Below are 17,805 nucleotides of genomic sequence, written 5' to 3'. Positions count from 1 at the left end.
CCAATTTCGCCCACAAAATCAATGTATCCATTGAGCACACTGGGCACAAACTTTTCACTATTCCTGTGGCGTACATAGCATGCCATGGACACACACCTACCCTTCATTTTTGTGCCTTCAGTTTGCCATATTTGTCTACCAGGCACATACAACACTGTCGACACTGTATTACTTTACACATTGGAACGTGTTTTTTTTTTTTTTACGAAGTTTCGGAACTCTCACGTTCCTCGCGTGTACATAGTCTCCGCAACACCCTTAAAAATGAGGGTGGGGGTGGGGGGTGGGGGAATGGCAGGATCGGCTCACTGTTGTTGGCCACACAGAAGTGGGCGTCGTCGCGACTACAGCAAAAAAAAAGAAGAAAAAGAAAGACGTATGGAAGATAGAGGGTGACGATGCGTAGAGGGTGCATGAGTTCGTCGGGGAGAGCAAAGTGGACTTAAAAATGAGCTTCACTGCATAGCACGCTCCTAGCCAACCATCATCTCGAATGTCATCGTTCTCTCCCCCTGATTTGTTGAAAACGGGAGACGTACGCCTTCTTTGTGACACTTACGCGGAAATGTTAATCGTCACAAAAAGGGGTACGCCCCGCACCTTACACAACTCAAGAGCGACAAGGGTATAGCTCTGTACAATGGCTGGCTTTCAGCGTGCTATGTGGTGAAGCTTTGTTTTAAGAGTGTAGGGTATAAGGATGAACTAATTCGCTGTTGTTACTTCGACGAGCTTTAACGATGCTGCTCGCGTGGGACCGTATACCTCCCGGGCCGACTTCACACACACTATAACGACACAGGACTTGACCGCACAACACGCGCTGCACCAAATGATCTTTTCTAATCTGAGTATACAGAGCGGGATGTATACGCCTCTTTGTGACAATTATACGTGTAATGCACAGTATACACATTACCATTACCTATTCTATTTTATTGTGGCAATTACTATTTGTGGTGACCCGGGTTGGGATCCGGGCCCCGGCTCTGCTGTCTGGGTGTTCGCTTTAAGACGAATGTTGGCACAGCTTCCTGTGAAGTCGGCCCATGACGTAATCCCCCCGCGATATAGCCGTGACTTTGCCCGCCTGAACGTGGCCGACTATACCCATCTATACTATACCGACTATACCCATGGCCGACTATACCCATAGACTATATCCATCACCACCACCTTGTGGTGCAATTATCGAAGGTATCCAAAATGTCACAAAGCGGCGTATACGCTTTCCAATCCCGCGGTTCGTCCTGAGCGTGTTGTGCGTTGAAGCTATGTTTTTTTTTTAGAATAATGGCTCAAAGGGGAAAAAACATCAAGAGAGCCGTATGTACAGCTCCCTTCAACCTTAATAATAACACTGAAAAAAAACGTGGTCTCGTTCCCGAGCGCGATTACAGCAACCCTGGCGGGGCCATGAGGAAATCTTAATCGAACAAAATTACTCCGCTACTTTAACGCAAAGATTTTGTTAACACAACAACATCCCCCTAGTGCCCCCAAGGTTGCTGATTGCGCTTAGAAACGAGACAATTTTTTTTCCCCCAGTGTTATAATTAAGGTTGACGGGACCTGTACAGTCCTCATCCTAACCACTCATCCGAGGAAGCTGGTGTAGCTAAACATGAAATTACGCGGAATAATAAAAAGTGCACGAAATTAACCCAATCGCTCAACGAGACGTCCTCTGTTTCTCTCTCTCCCCCCTTTCCCATTCCCCTAAACACGCTTTTTTTTCCCTTCTGCTAGCATCGTGAGCATGTTTCCCGCGAACGCATCATCGGTGCCAAACTTTCACATAATTACGACGTCGTTCCAAGACCCACATTATACAAAGTTTTTTTTTCCCCTCTCTCTCGTTCTCCTTCCTGCGCTTATTTGTTCCTTCACTTTCCTTTACCTAATGACCGCCGACCAAAGTGCCAATGGAGGCATTCCGCCTAATGTTACAGACTAAACTCCCTGGAGCAAAATTGCGCTTCGAAACCACGTTTAGCTCAAACACGGTCTCGTTTCGAACCGGCGCCGCGGTCCACTTTGAACCGTTTAGGCAGATGCGAGCGTTCAAAAGAGTTGGTCTGACCGAACGTTCTTCGAAAGATGTTTTCCAAAGAGAACAACACGCGCTGGCACTCTCAACTGTGCCGTTCAGTGCTCGCAAAGTGAGCTGACTCTAAAAGTGTTCGGGTGTGAGTGGTGTGGCACTGCAAGGTTTTGAGGACTGTACGCTCCCGTCAGAGCTTTCACTGGCGACATCGCTCAAAGTAGACAGCGGTCTGTAAGTTGCGGTTTTCCCTTTTTGTGTTGCCGTTTATTGGTTTTGTGTGTGTGTGTGTGTGTGTTCGTGTGTGCGCGCGTGCGTGAGAGATACTTCCTAAGGGCTTTCTTTGGCAAATTGTTTTGACATTGGAGATCCGTCTAACATGTATTTAGATTCGCATATTCAGGCACCCCCCCCCCCCCCCTAGCAAGGGGCCTCCCCAAATTTTTACAACCTCCGCAAAAAAAAATAAATAGAAAAAAAATCCACAAATACCTTTACGACAAGCCACACTCTAAGAAAGAATAAAAAAAGGTGCGAAAAGGTGGTAACTTATATGGTTACCACCTATAGGTCGAAATAGCGTCTGATAAAGGGTGTAAAAGTGTGGTAAAAGCAATTATCATATATCCTAATTGCTCGAAAAAGGCGTACGCCCCCCTCGCTCACCGAATCAGGACCGGTAACCCTATATCACTCGTAGGTAACACGTATCACAATTGCAACCTGGTTTTCTTTTAAATAATCAATCAATCAACCTTTTAGGCACAACATATGCGACAACTATTACCTCCTAAAAGGTGTAACTGCTCCACCTTTTTTTTTTCTAAGAGTGCAACACGCCGGCTCGCGCGTGGCGTAGTAGTTAGCACGACCGCTTACCACGCCGTCACTGGGAGGTGAGGCGGGTTCGAATCCCGCGGTATCGGCTTTGCTGTCTGAGGTTTCCCCCGAGTTTTGCGGCAGACTGTCCGGAAGAATGGCGGCACAGTTCTCCCTGAAGTCGGCCCAGGACGCAAATTCCCCCACTCCTTGCTGTGCTGTCCTCTCTCCATCTGTCCACGTCTGTGCGCCGCTCATAGCCACAGTTGTTTCGCGGCGCTAACACCGAATATTGAAAAAAAAAATGCAGCCACGGGTGTCATTTCAAATATAGGAAATATGCAGCAATTAGGAGGTATCGAATGTCTGGCTTGCAGTGCAGAGGAGTATGACTTTTTCGGGTTAAATGTAGTTCACAAATCCGAACGCTAAAAATCGGTTGTTATTTTTTTACCTATAATAATTCGGGGGTGAAATCCTGCGCTATTTATGCATTGGAGTGCCGTGTATGGGTGAGCAATGAAAAGCAAGCCGCGAGGCACAATACACTCATGGACAAGCAAGCATTCAGAACGACCTGGCTCTGTCTCCTCATTTGCTGATTACGACGGGTGGCGTACGCCATTTTTTTTTATATACTTCGCGTACATGCAGTGTCTTATACGAAAAAAGGCGTACGCCTCAAAGACAAAACAACGTCACTCTGAATAGCGATTGGCCTTGTGCGTCATGTGTAGTTCAGCTCTATTTAGAGTGTACAGCCAAAGTGTTTATACCGGTCCAGATAAACCCTTCCTTATACCGTGATGGACCGTTCCTTTAAACCTATAATATACATGCATTTCTCGACTTAGGCATACGTTATACTTTATGGTTCTCGGCATTTATTTTCCCGGAAATTCGGGGGATTTTTATCGGCATCTACGACATCCGGCGGGTGTTTTTTTTCTTCTTCTTCTTTTTCGGACACTACGACATTCGGTATTTTTCGGAAAGTGCCGCAAAACCATAATCTATACTCTATAGGCTATATATAGCATATATGAGCGACCAGTCATGTCATGCGTGAATTCCGCCATCAAGGCACACCACAAGAGTTTTTTCAGTCAGAAAATTCGTGGTGTGCTCCGCCGTGACCTTACTCGGCTCCCTCCTCTCAAGAAGAAGAAGAAGGAAAAAAAAAAAAAAGAGAAAGAAAACATTACACAACCTTTCCTCGTGCATCACCATCGCACTAGTACCGGTACATAACTACCAGCATGCATTGCGGCGATGGTCGTGCTCCCGCATACTCTTTGCAATTAAACGAAAGGCGCACTATAAATCTCACACTATCGCCGAAAGAGACGGAGGAAAAATAAAAACACATACTTGCCCCCTCCACAATGCTTTCATCGAACACCCGGGCCGAAGCGTGCTATTGGTCACGTGATTCCCGTCAAAAACTCGCGGGCCCAAGATAAAGAAGAAGAGATAAAAAAAGAAAAAAGAAAAGTTAGATGAGGGGGAGGAGGTGGGGTTGCCGCCGCTCGCGTGCCGAACCTCCAACCGGTTTTTACATAAATCATCTACCGGGACTTTTTCATTTCGGCGTTTTCATTCGTTGATCGAGGCAAACTCGTTCCTCCGAATCCCCTTGTACACGTCATATACGATGAAGGCTATGTATTTCATCGGTTGTGCCATTGCTGGTTATTGGCATTAAAGATTTTTTGGACCTTTTCCGACGCACCTCAAAAACATAATCGAATTAATGTAATGTGATAATATCTCCCGGCACTTACGTCAAGACACGGCTGCCATCAGGACGCGACGCACCTGGGACCTGGGTATTGCAGACGACGGCGTGTCCAAGCTTATGGTATGGTATGCCACAATAGTTTGCGTCCTCGACCAGTTTCAGAAATGCATTCACCGCATCAATAAATTTTACTGGTACTCGTATAGTGCAGAAAAACCTTACACTGGCTTGAGTGTGCATGTTACACTGATCACTTCAATACAACGTGCGTCGCGTTTCACTGGTCGTTCCGTTAGCTCTTCGTTTCTACGCTGAACTTTTTTCGCCACCACACCACGCTACACTGCGTTGCACGAAAACGACCAGCGAAATATGCAATAAGGGATGGCAGTTATGGTAAAGATAATAATTATTGGCGTACGGGCGTTCGTGGATCAGTAAGGCGTTGAGGTGAGTAGAAGCATACTGTCCGGGATCCAGCCCTTGTGGACAGTGAATTGCGGTGTACTTTGAAGCGATTAGAGTTATGTTAGCACCCAGAAGTTAACTTTTGCCCGCGCACGATGCACCTTTTTGTTCTCCTTTTGTTTTGCCTATCACTTTCCTTTGCGCCATGTCGCAGGAATAAACCAACTGATAAACCAATTATTAATTAATTATCCAGAATCGCAAACATGGGGCGGTCATTATCACAGTTACGTAGTAACGGCTTTATGTATCATTGCTGACATGTAGCTAAAACTGATAAGTTTTCCCCTGGTTGGTGCACGGGAAGAAAAGTTAGGGGATGTCGCCGAAAATTTGAGAGGGTCTTGGGAGAGGGGGGTTGGAGGGGTGTCACTGGATAGATCACTGCAGGTGTACTGACTGATCAACTCTTCCTAGACCTCTAGACGTCTCTACCACCAGTCGTAGAACAGCGGCAGCATAGCGTATACGTGGCGCCATCTATCGGTCGTTCAACGAACTTTTCACTGCTGCTGCTGCTATGCTGGGAAGCAGTGCCCTGGCCATCCTGCCTTTACCTTTTCGCAGACACACACGCACAAAAAATAAAAGAAAGAAAAAGGAAACACATTTCAGACAGGCGAGCTACTTGTTAGAGCAGGTTCTGCCATTTCGAGAGACACCTTTTTCTTTTTCCTTGAGGCTTCAGCAAGATTTAGTTGAGTTTAGTTGAGAACTTCACTTTCGCAAACTGATTTTTGTTGAACATAGTGTCGTCTGCTACAAGTTTTTTCATCTGTACCACGGTCTAAAACCTGTATCCGCTGGCTACTGTCGTGCATATCCATATAAAATGTATTATTAATATTCCGAATGCTAGGAGGTTATGTGAAAATCCCTTGCAAAGAACAACGTACGCAATCTTTCACATTTTGCTTACGGAAGTTCGAACATTATCACTTTCAAAAACGTCGCAACTTCGTAAAATCATTTTCTATAGTGCTTTCCCGCAAGTGTACAGAGCAACATAAAAGGCCAGAAAAAAAAAGAAGAGCCATAATAAAACTAGGAACGCGTTAAACTACCGCCGTAGTTACGTTTACCCCGGAGATTCACCTAACACAGGTAGCGACACGCTGCGGTGGCCACCAGAACAAACGTTATAAACCTGCTACACTCAAAACACACAAGCATACACACACACACACACAAAAAGAAAGAGCATAACATTAAAACAGTAACTTTTCTGAGCTATGTTGTTGCAGCTGCATAGAGGAATACCCGACGCTGGTGGCGCCACTGAACCTCCGCGGGGATATAAGCGCTTTTGCAAAAGTTTACGCTCTGTGTTTGCAGTTAGGATAAGGTTAAAGGAGGTCTTTTCCTTGTACGTTAATTCTCTCGGAGCGCGGCTTAATGCGTTCTCTTCTGGTTTATGTGCGGGCACTTTTATAATACTGTAGAATTACAAGAAGGATGTTTTTTTTTTTTTCTTCCGGTCAACGCACCTTGGCCAGCATATCCCCAGCTAAAAGAAAGAAGAAAGAAAAAAAGTTCTCACACGCTTTCTTTCTTCATATGAAATTTGTAGCCAGATATTTCTAATTGAACTCTTTTTGCCACAGCTTCCGCTGCCCTGTCAGATCATAGATAATTAAGCTTGCTGATTATACGTAGTACGTACCATAGAGACTGTCATCTGTCACCTTTATCTCGGTGGCAAACCCTGGTGACGTTGGCCAATGTGCTGTATGGTCAGACAACGTGGGTTAGGCTAGCTTACCTCCCGCAAAAACCAAAACTGGATGTGAACACGTGATCCCGTTTTTCTTGTTTACTCAAGAGTTACGATACTCAGTTTGATTAAATTTTCCACATGGCATCTGCATGTTAAATTACAGTGCGATAAAACTCTCAATATTATGTATAAAAAAAGTCGAAATAGCTGCATGTCACACGCAGAGGCCAAACGCCAACAAAACAGTTCATAAAGCCGTCCAGTAGATACGAATAAAAGATGTGCCTGATGAAGAAGTATCTTCTGATTCAGGAAAGTTTTTTGAGTTTTACTAAAACCCAAAGACACAAAAAACCGCCGCAACGGCAGATCGACAATAGGATGCCACCAGTCAACCAATAAACCAACCTCTCTTCTACTTCTTTGTTTTCCCCTTCGTTATGGATAACTTTGGAGCTGTCAGGCGGGCAGCATCACGATTATCGCACGGGGGATGGTGGGTCCTGGGCTACCTTCACGGGGAACCGAGCCGATCATAAAACCCAGTGAAAACACCCAGACAGCACAGCCCGTGTCCGGGTTCGAACCCGGTCACCTCCCTTACACCCGTACCGACAGCACACGTTCTGAGTGGACCACTTGCGCCAATCTATGATCCAGGACCCCAGGTACCTCACAGTTGGCCAGCTGGTAGGGTACCCCCTCTTGACACTTAAACGCGCCTGGAAGCACAAAAGCCCCATTCGTGGCAGTAACAGGATTACAGTCGGCCTAACGAGCCTTAACGTAGCCTTTCTTCTTCGCCAGAGGGCAGCACCTTCAAACGCACCGCTACACACCTTACACAGAAGAGAACGTCCCTGTGAACCCAAACAAACGCGTTATGACAAATGCGTGCATTCGCATAAATCAGCTCTTAAAAGCTCGCGAGCATTCCCGCAACGTGTCAATGCCCGCCGCTACCAAGTTTCCAAGAATCTCTCTCCATCAACATTGGTTGAATTACGGTCCCCGATAAACATGCGTAGAAGCCATATAGAAGCAGTGTATACGTGTCGATTTACGCGGACAGGAAAAAGGGTCTTTAATATGTACTTGTCAGGCTTCCAATTAGTATACCATACGGTAGCTGCGTGCAGAAGAATTGGGCCAGCTGGTTCATTCAGGTACAAAGACACGCCGCGACAACTGAACGCGTGTCGTTGTATAGAATTTTTGTCGAAGTATTCAACTGGCGTTAAAGAGTGCGTAGGCCGCTTTCAGTCAGATATAGGATGCTGTATAGGGAGGGCGTAGTGAGGGGTAAGTGGTAGTACGATAAGTTTCGGTTGTTAAAGGCCTGTTGCTTGGTGATGTACTGACATTTTTTTAGAAAACGCTAGGGTAATGGTGTCGGTTTTGTCGTGTCGCTGCTCTCAGCCTAAGAGGGGCGTTGCGGTGTCGCTTGAGAAGGTGGGGACGACTTCATGGCGAAATGTGCCAGCATGTGTCTTAAGCGTGAACCGCATGGCCCGAAAAGCGTCCGAATTCTTTCGGAACTGAATTCGGGACCGAACTTTTGTCGGAGAACAGAATATCGGGCCGAACTGGCGAAGCCAGATTTCTCCTCCGAAACGGGAAGTGACGCCAACCGAAAAAGTGGCAAGTTGCAATGCTTATTCTGCCGGAAGGAGAACCATAGCAACAGTGACGTATAGCAATCAGGTCAACTGTTGCCGTCTTCTACACCTATTAATACAGGGATTATCTCATTGGGATGCATGGTTGAAAGGCGATCTGCCCCAAGGGCAGAAGTGTTCGGCCGAACTTCAGTTTGCAGTTCGGTACCATGTGGTGATGCACAGAGAAAAGTTTGGTCCCGATTTCGGTTCGGACAGTTTTGGAATAGTTTTTTTTCTGCCATGCCTTTAGGGTGTCCGTTGAAAACCCGGAAAAGTGTCAATGATAGCACAGCGGGCAACTGGATTCGACGGAAGCACTTCCAACGGTCAGCAACATCGCCGTTGGTAACGGTAACCTTGTCGTTGAGTGCGAAACAAATCGCAGTGAAGTGTAGCTCAGAATTTTAACAGCTGATCTGCCGAAGCAGGAACGAATATAGTCGTTTCCCAACGATAGCGCTGCTTGATAAAACTTTATAACTGACAAATTTCTAATTAGGGGTGCAGAATCAGAAGGGCAACAGGAACAAATTCCGATTCAATTCCAGCCACTGTAGAAACAATCCAACCTGATACTTTCGCGGTTGCTTGCCTTTTTCTAGGAGTGCTCTTGTAATGATTCAAATGATTCTTGAATCGTCCAAATCATCCGCACCTTGCGGCACGGGCAACCATGTCACCACACTGCGCAGACAAACCTAACGTGTAACATCATGGTACCAGTATTATTTCTTGTATAATGCTTCTCTCCGCAGAGTCTCATGGGTCTTATCATCGTCTTTCTTCTCTTTCCAGATGTAGCTCACCCGGCAAGCTCCCCACCACAACCAGCCGACTTGAGCCTTGCCAAACATCCTCAAGCTTTCTCTCACAAGCACCCCACCTCCATCACCCCCTCTACCATCAGCGCGATGCCACCCGCCGGTCCCTTCTGCGTTCCATCTCCACCTAACCCCGCTTTCCCCCTCTCCCCTCTCCCTATCCTCCCCGGATTCCCCGTATCTCCATTCGGTCCCTACCCTCTACTTTTCCTCGGCCAACGGTGCGAGAAGCAACCCCGAACTCTACCCCAGCCGACTCCACCAACAACGTCGTCACCCTCAGTCGTTCTGAGCAGGTCAACGAGCGGGCGTCCCAAAGGGAAGTTCGACTTCGCCAGGTTAGCCGAATCGGCGACGAGTACGGACACCGAAGATGAAAACGACAGGTCTTCGAAGCTGAGCCCACAGCCACCACCGATGATGCCGACGCAACGTCACCACCCTTCCGCGACGCTACAGAGGGGACCGCCAGCCATGGCATTCCCGCTACTACCTTCGTACTATTCGTTGAGTGGTGTTGGACTAGGAGGCGACTTCTTCGAAAGGAAAGTAGGACGGGGACGAGGAGGGTCTTCGAGGCCAAAGAAGGAGTTCGTGTGCAAGTTCTGTCAAAGAAGGTTCACCAAGTCTTACAACTTGCTGATCCATGAAAGGACGCATACGGACGAACGGCCTTATACGTGTGATATCTGCCACAAGGCGTTTCGACGGCAGGACCACCTCAGGGATCATAGGTGAGACCCAGGGTTTTCTATAGAGATGGTTCAGGGTTGCAAGCACGAAATTTAGTATGGCGCCGAAAGCCATGGCAGCTGCTTGATTACGATTTTCGAGTAAATTTCACGGAGCATGCGAGGGTATAAGGTTAAAAGCTGCTGAAACGCGGTTTGTTAGTTCGAAAAATGGTATATATCGCCGGACAGAACCGGCCCGAGGCGAATATCCGCCTGCGGCAGGACAAGCGTGAGACCTTCCTCCCCCATTACTCATTGAGAGGTACTCATTGAGAGGTACTCATTGAGAGGTACTCATTGAGGTACACATGAGAGATAATCATTGCTTAGCCACGTCTTCCGCGAGGGACTGGCGTCGCTCATAATCATAGTTACCTCGACACGCGAAACCCTGAAATATTAATACTAAGCTTATAGCATATATCTACAACGTGTAGTTACGTGTTCTTTGCCTTCTTTTGCGGATGGTAGAACTTGACAGCCAGGCTAAAGGACCCTGCGAACTCTCCAAAAGTTTTTACCCAAATGAAAGCGATCGAAGAGCACGCGACACAGATCGTTCTGAACTTGAGCTACACGAAATCAATTGCACCCACATCAATGTCTACAGGCTTCACTTCAACGTGCCATTCAGTGGCCGACTTTTGTTTAAGCTCGGCAAGGTTTCGTCCCCCAACTGCGGTCTGTGTGATGTAGTTGAGGACGTGGATCATGTACTCTTAAGACTGCTCGAGGTACAGTGCACACTGTTGTACCCTTGTGTCATCACTGGCCCGCCTGGATAATCGGCCATACTCCACCGAAAAGGTTCTTGGGTGCTGGCTCGGAAATCAGCTCATACCTGTTATGCGCGCCCTTGTTCAATTCCTCGTCTCGACGGACCTCTTTGACACTTTGTGACACTCTTTGTTTTTTGCGCATTCAGATTTCGCACGTGGACTCTCCTACACTGTTGCTTTTGGTGCCAAGTTTTGTGATGATGTTTTCATCCATTCCGTTTCAAAATGTATATTGATTTGTGTGGTTTCCCTTTATTCTTTTCTGAATGACGCGTCCTGGAGTAGCCAGTCCCGAGTGGCTCGAGAGACCAACATCTCCATTTTTTTTCTTTTACAAATCAATCAATCAATCTATCTATCCCCGCATCCAACGTCCACTACCACACGGGTACTTGCTTGCAGACGCTGCGCATAGCTCATAATGTGCACGTCAGTAAACGCGGAAAGGGCGTCTGAAAGCCTCGCTGCTAGTTCCGCATTATAGCAGGCAACGTGCCACGCGCCAGAAAAATCCTTCACAATTTGCAGCCGTCCATCACGGCGGCCGACGCGCACAAACCGGATGTGCACCGACATGGAAGATGCATCGGTAAGCAAAGGAACAAAACGGCTTTCATTATGAAAGGGGGCCGGCACACATCCGACCTCGGCCCCTCCCTGGACAGCAGCCTGTCTCAAGCAACGCTCACTCCGTGGTAGTGGGTGAGTCGCGTGAACACAGCAGGGGAAAGGTAGCGTTGGCATGCTCCAGAACGGGGTCAGTGTGATGGAGTTATTTCTCTTTTAATTCAGGATTAGGACCGAGAAGAAACTGAGATGAAAGATGTCAACGATGAAAGATGAAAGTCACTGAAAAGGTTAGCCAGCTGTAGGGATCGAACCCACATCTTCTGGACTGCCGGTCCAGGGCTCTACCAATTGAGCTAAGCTAACACTCCTCTCCAGCGACTTTCGGGGTGCGTCATCTGAAGGGACGACAAACCAGCCACTCACTCTCACTCACCCTCCTTTCACTCTTACATTTTTGCTCACTCACTGGTTTGTCGTCCCTTCAGATGACGCACCCCGAAAGTCGCGGGAGAGGCGTGTTAGCTTAGCTCAATTGGTAGAGCCCTGGACCGGCAATCCAGAAGATGTGGGTTCGATCCCTACAGCTGGCTAACCTTTTCAGTGACTTTCATCTTTCATCGTTGATTTCTTAGGCAATTTGAGGCTTTGTTTGTACCTGTCCCCTCTATGTTGTTCCAGCCTCAGAACATCAGTTTATCTCTTGAAGAAACTGAGGTTATGACCAGTGATGGCCAGTAGTTAACTACATGTAGTTAAACTACTTGATTGTAGTTAAAAAGTAGTTATCAACTACTTGGAGAAATGTAGTCTGCAACTACTAGTTAAACTACTATTTCGAGTAGTTAACGACAGTAGTTAGGGGGGGGGATTTGTTTATTAAGAAAAAAAGAAAGGAAAGGTTAGCCAGGCAAAGAGCCGGCTTGCTATTCCGAAAAAAAAGGGGGAAGGGGCAAACGAAAAAGAAAAGGAAGGAAGGAAGGAAAAAGAAAAAAAAAGGGGGATCGAAACAGAGGAAAGAAAGAAAAACAAAAAACAACAGAAAGAAAGGAAAGAGAAAGAAAACAAGAAACAGAACGAAAGGGAAGGAAAAGAAAAGAGAAACAAAAAGAAAGGAAAGGGAAGAAAACAAGAAACAAAAAGAAAAGAAATTAGTTATTTTACTGCAGGTGCCAACTACTTCCGATTTTGCCGCAAGCTTTACGCCACGATTGTGCTTCCGATTTTTACCTCGGGCGACTTGTTTGATGAGAATGGAGGTGCAGAGCAATTGTGCCGTGCATGCTTACTAAATATCTTCACTTTTATCGCTGCTTGCGATTCATATTTAGGTGTCTAAGAACGCTATAGAATGTGATTGGTGTTGATAGAGGTTAACTAGTTACAGATGTAGTTAAACTACATTGCAGTAGTTAAAGAAGTAGCTTTAACTACCTACACTAAAAAGTAGTTGAACTACTAGTTAAACTACTCCATTGCAAAGTAGTTAGTAGTTATAGTTAAACTACTGTAGAAGTAGTTAGTGGCCATCACTGGTTATGACACCGGCGCGAATGGGTGGGAGAGGGGACAGATGGAAGGAATGGGAAGACGGGGGATTAGCTCGCGTCCTGGGCGGACTTTAGGTGCCGCCAGTGCTGTCTGAAAGGCCTGCCCTAAAGCCCTGCCAGAAAGACCATGGAGTATCGTGAGGTTCGAACACGCCACCACGCAGACTTTTGCGCGACATGTTGGAGCTATAAACCATGAAGCCGATACTGCATTCACTCAGCTACGTCACTGGTTGACGGCATAGTTGACTCTGGGTGGTAGGGGTGTTGCCCAAAGGAACGCCTCCGTGGCAGTTTAGCTTGCCAGAGTGGCTAACGGCAGTATTCTCAGTTTCCCGTCAGGGACCCCTAGAGCTTACTGTGCTTCGAGGTGCCTCCTCTCGAAGCGCAGTCTACAAGGCAGCGCCTTCCCTTGTCGTTCTGTGCGCGCTGGAGCCCCTGCATGAGCTTCCTGCATGCCTTCAGTGTCCCCAGTGAGCTTCACCGTCACCTTATTGATTCTGCACTCTCTGCGGAAATGCTTTCCTTCATATTTGGAAAAAGGTCCAGTTTGAAATTATGCATTGGATTGACACGTGCCCGGGATATTACTGCCGCGCGCTCCGGTGCTGTCTGAACTTTTAAGCTTAATTGCCATTATGTCATTTACGTTTTTCTCGAAGGCAATTAAAAAGGTGATCTAGTGAAATTCGCCTGTTTTATTGCAGAAGCGTTGCTTCTTCTGCAAGAAACATAAAATATTGACAGAAACACGAAACGACACCACTGAGACACGGCCAGCTAATAGCGTCTATTTATTTTTTTTCACGAAATTCGAGCAGTTAATAGCAACTACCAGGTCGAAGTCGTCTCTACACCACGCTAACCCCGAACACCCTTCTCACTCGCAGGTACATCCATTCCAAAGAAAAACCCTTCAAGTGCAGCGACTGCGGCAAGGGCTTCTGCCAGTCAAGGACCTTAGCCGTCCACCGGATCCTCCACCTGGACGACTCCCCCCACAAGTGTCCCACTTGCGGTCGATCCTTCAACCAGAGGTCCAACCTCAAGACCCACCTCCTTACGCATACAGACATCAAGCCTTACAACTGTCCCGCTTGCGGGAAGGTCTTCAGGAGGAACTGCGACTTGAGACGTCACGCCCTGACGCACACCTTGGGCATCCCCGAAGACCCGGACCTCGAAAACTCTTGCAACGCGCCGTGCGCGTCGTCCTCGTCGGCTTCGGGGATTATGGAAGACGAAGACGGTGAACTTCAAGCGCCCGACATCTTGGACGTCGAGAACTAGGTCACATTTCTCAATGACGCGACTTTGAGGTGCAAAGTGAAGAGCGGAAGAATTAAGGGACACAGAAGGTGTAACGTGTCTCATGCGATTGAAATCAAAATGTCGAAACTGGCAAATCGTAATACGTGCGGGAATAGCCAGAAGACATTCCGCGTTCAGTGACACCGTAGGTTGTTTGACTGAGTACCCGGATGCTTTCAACCGCACAAAGTGTAGCGAATACGAATGACGCGGTGGTACTTTCGTGCGCAGTACTAGAAGCACACCTCGCAAATTCAGCAGACTTTCGTTGATAACGGTACGGTAACGGTACAGTCCTGGAGAACAAACTACTGCTCGTGATCTGTGTACGTGGCACCTGCACCGACCACTCCTTCGTGTGTCTTAACCACGACGGTCTTAACGTTACTTACTGCTCCATCCTCCATTGCTACAATTTCACAAGAGCGTAGTGCTACGAATGGATAAAACATGAGATCCAGTTTCCCACGTAATAAGGCTACGAAAGCCCGGTGCGTTTCTTACAGTAAGCGATGGCCAATACACTTACTACCTCTCTGTTAACAATACAGGACTGTTAATGTGTGAAGACCTCTCGCGAAGAAAAGCAAAACGCATTTCTGGTAATCATTCTGGACAACACACCGCACCAACGTGCGTTTTTACCAGCTTGGTAACCAACTGTATCAGTTAAGTGTGTTCAGAACTGTACAATCCTGTTCGAGCGAACTTTCAAGGACAAGATGAGCGCTACACGGTGCGGATCTCCTAATATCGATGACAACCTTTCTTCGATAAAACTAGTCAACCTAATTGGTGGTGCTTATCGAGACGGCACGCCAGGTTTCAGGGGCCCTTCCGATGATGTTTATTCACGTGCGCCACCTGTCGTCAGACGCAAAGAGTATTTGTCGCACCAAAGTTTCTTCATTGTAACACGCGATCGTATGTGTGAAACACTGTTGTATGACGTGTGTTGTTAATTTAAAAATGGCATTCACTATTAAAGACCAAGGTTACAAGGTTGCCTCGGTGTATCTTCGGTGTACAGGGAAAGCATACCACTTTACTGGGGATGAAAGGGAAAACTTCACCACTTGAGGACCAACGAATACTAATGTAACAAAAGCATAATAGTAATCTAAAACAGGACTAAATTTACACTCCAAAAGAGGATACAAGCTGCAGGTAACACTGCTTTTTGAAAATAGCGTTAATTAAGTGTCCAAATTGTGTCCAATGAACACCGCGACGTCGCCCTCGCACAGCGCAAGATGCTGAGAGAGCAACGGAAAAATGAAAACACGCGCGCCATTTTATGTAGCAGAAATTCAATGACTGTCGGGACCAAAAGTGTACCTTTCAAATTAACATAATTTTATTACATAACATGGAGACTGCGGCTAGTTGCGATCTTTTTTTTACTCCGTGCTAGCGCCGCGAAGCAACTAGTTACGATGTGGGAACGCTCTCTCGCGTTGCCCCGATTTTTAGCTACCGTGCGTACCCGTTTGTTGGGTACGCTAAAATTGCGTTCCCCATTCTAGAGCTCCCTAATGACGGCAATCATGCAACGCGATATGGGAATTTCCGGACGGACGCAACCATAAAAGTTCACGATACCTTCACGGCTGCGAAAAAGGTATACGGTACTACCTTGCACTGATTACTACCTACCCCTTCCACCATGACGTGCCTGCTCTCTAGTTTACCTCTACGAGTTCTGCGAACGCCAAGTTGCCTTATGGAACTTCCCAGGAAGGATCAGCACCCACAGTGGCTTACGGAGTATGCTGCAGTGGCATAGCCAGACCTCCACCAGAGTATAGCGGTGGGGTGGGGATCATTACGAAAACCTTCCCCCCTCCTCCCCCACCCCCGCTAATCCTGGGTGCGCCAACACACCCATACCTGTGCATATACAGCGAGATGGGAGATGAAAATATAAAATATTGGAAGGTTAAGGATGGAATTACGTATATGTGCTGTCATGACCGGGTGAGTCTGCGTCACGAAATTGGAAGTATACGTAGTTTGAAAAGATCACAATTTCAGACTTTCAAGAATGCTTCTTAGATAGACTCCAGGAACTGCAAGACCTTTCGCAAGTGTCACACTGGACCCCCGCCCCCTATATATATAATATTGCTTTCTCCGTTGACATGCACGGTTTGCGTGGGTCGGCACAGTAAGCCCCCCGTGGCTACGCCGCTAGCCTTTCACACACACACACACACACACACGAAAAAACGGAAGAAACTGAAGAAAAACGATGGTTAAGCTTTGTTTGCACCTCAGAACAAAACGAAATAGACCATGAGGCGAACCAACATTATGCAGTCCCAGCATGCTTACCACGCGCATATAACAGGCTGCGTAACAACTTACATTTTGTAGTGGCGTAACAAGTCATGCAGTGCACGTTCAGAGCTCAAGGCAGAGTCAGAATCACAGCACAAACACACCTGTCGAGGAACGCGACGCTGAAGACACCACAACTATCAAGAAAACTAAGAGAAAGCTGGGCAAGGTCCATCCGTCTGCACAAATAACACAGGAAGCACTTTCAGGTGCAGACACCACGTGGCGAATGGGGCAGGAGTCGTGCCTTCATACCTAAGCTGATAACAGCATTAAAAGGTCACCAGAGAAAAAGAGGCTGATAATGCACACAACCGCTGCGGATTGCCCCTGATAAGGACGCCCGCTCGGGGGAGGGGGGTGAAGAAAAGCAGAAAAATCGACAGTCATTATTTCCGAGACGGCGGTCGAAAGATAAAAGTGAGGCTTGCTCTTCTATGTCCCAAGCAGCAAAATGTACTGAAAGTCGGGTGCAATAGGGGTGGACGGGTAGGTGGAAGGCCTTGAACAGACTCGTGAAACTAAGGAACATCGATAAAACACATACCGTCCACCCCTATTGCACTCGACTTTCAGTACATTGTGCTGCTTGGGGTGGTCCATTAAAGTTTGCGTTGCAAAGGTGACAGCAGGGAACCGTAGTTTTATTGTACTAGTTGAGGGTAAAAAATTAAGTTGTAAAAGCCTTATGACAGTGAAAGCGTCCACAAACACCAACGGGGGCAATAAGTATCCCAGTAAGCCAGAAATATCCCAAGGACGTCCCAGAAAAGTCGCACACGTCACACCAGACGTTTTCTGTACGTTCACGATGTGATGTTGAAATTTGTCCCATTTTGCATATGCCAGGGACATCTGGAGGATGTAGAAAAAAAGAACCGAGAGCGCGATATTTTGCGAATATATCTAGAACATGTGAGTTTTACTGGCATGACGTAACACTCTTCAAACAAAAGGGGAAACATTTCGGTTTTCCAACTTTATTTGCTAGGTAATCACATTATAGAAGCGAAAATAGTTTGAAATAAAAACTATATTGGCAAGAAAGGGTCTCAGGAATGATAGCTGGCATACTTTTCGGAATTCGAACATTGAATTTCATATTTGATTCGGAAATGAAATAGAATATACGATTACTCGCTTCTGTGTTCCAAAAATTCGGATATGCACACTGTCCTGGTAAACCGTCAACGTCCGAAGTCAACCAGTCCACGCGTATTAAAAGTGGATGTTCCCCAGGAGACATTTCTTCC

General features: G+C 46.9%; 2 protein-coding genes across 3 annotated transcripts in view; one reads left to right on the top strand and one right to left on the bottom strand.

Annotated features, from left to right (window-relative positions):
- Positions 1-15,213, top strand: part of LOC135387878 (protein sister of odd and bowel-like) — a 90,537-nt gene extending 75,324 nt beyond the window's left edge. The window contains exons 3-4 of the mRNA XM_064617070.1: positions 9,246-10,005; positions 13,792-15,213. Coding sequence (XP_064473140.1) covers positions 9,246-10,005; positions 13,792-14,191 — 1,160 coding nt within the window. The 3' untranslated portion in view covers positions 14,192-15,213. The remainder of the gene's footprint in view (positions 1-9,245; positions 10,006-13,791) is intronic.
- Positions 1-16,798, bottom strand: part of LOC135387882 (uncharacterized) — a 268,730-nt gene extending 251,932 nt beyond the window's left edge. For both annotated transcript variants that reach the window (XM_064617076.1, XM_064617077.1), the window contains exon 1: positions 16,580-16,798. In XM_064617076.1, the coding sequence (XP_064473146.1) occupies positions 16,580-16,581 (2 nt within the window). In that variant the 5' untranslated portion in view covers positions 16,582-16,798. The remainder of the gene's footprint in view (positions 1-16,579) is intronic.
- Between the last annotated feature and the right edge of the window lie 1,007 nt (positions 16,799-17,805).

Source organism: Ornithodoros turicata, chromosome 3, assembly GCF_037126465.1.
Source record: "Ornithodoros turicata isolate Travis chromosome 3, ASM3712646v1, whole genome shotgun sequence".
Classification (NCBI taxonomy): Eukaryota; Metazoa; Arthropoda; class Arachnida; order Ixodida; family Argasidae; genus Ornithodoros; species Ornithodoros turicata.
The sequence above is the reverse complement of the archived record's forward strand: the minus strand, read 5'-3'. Positions and strand labels throughout refer to the sequence as shown.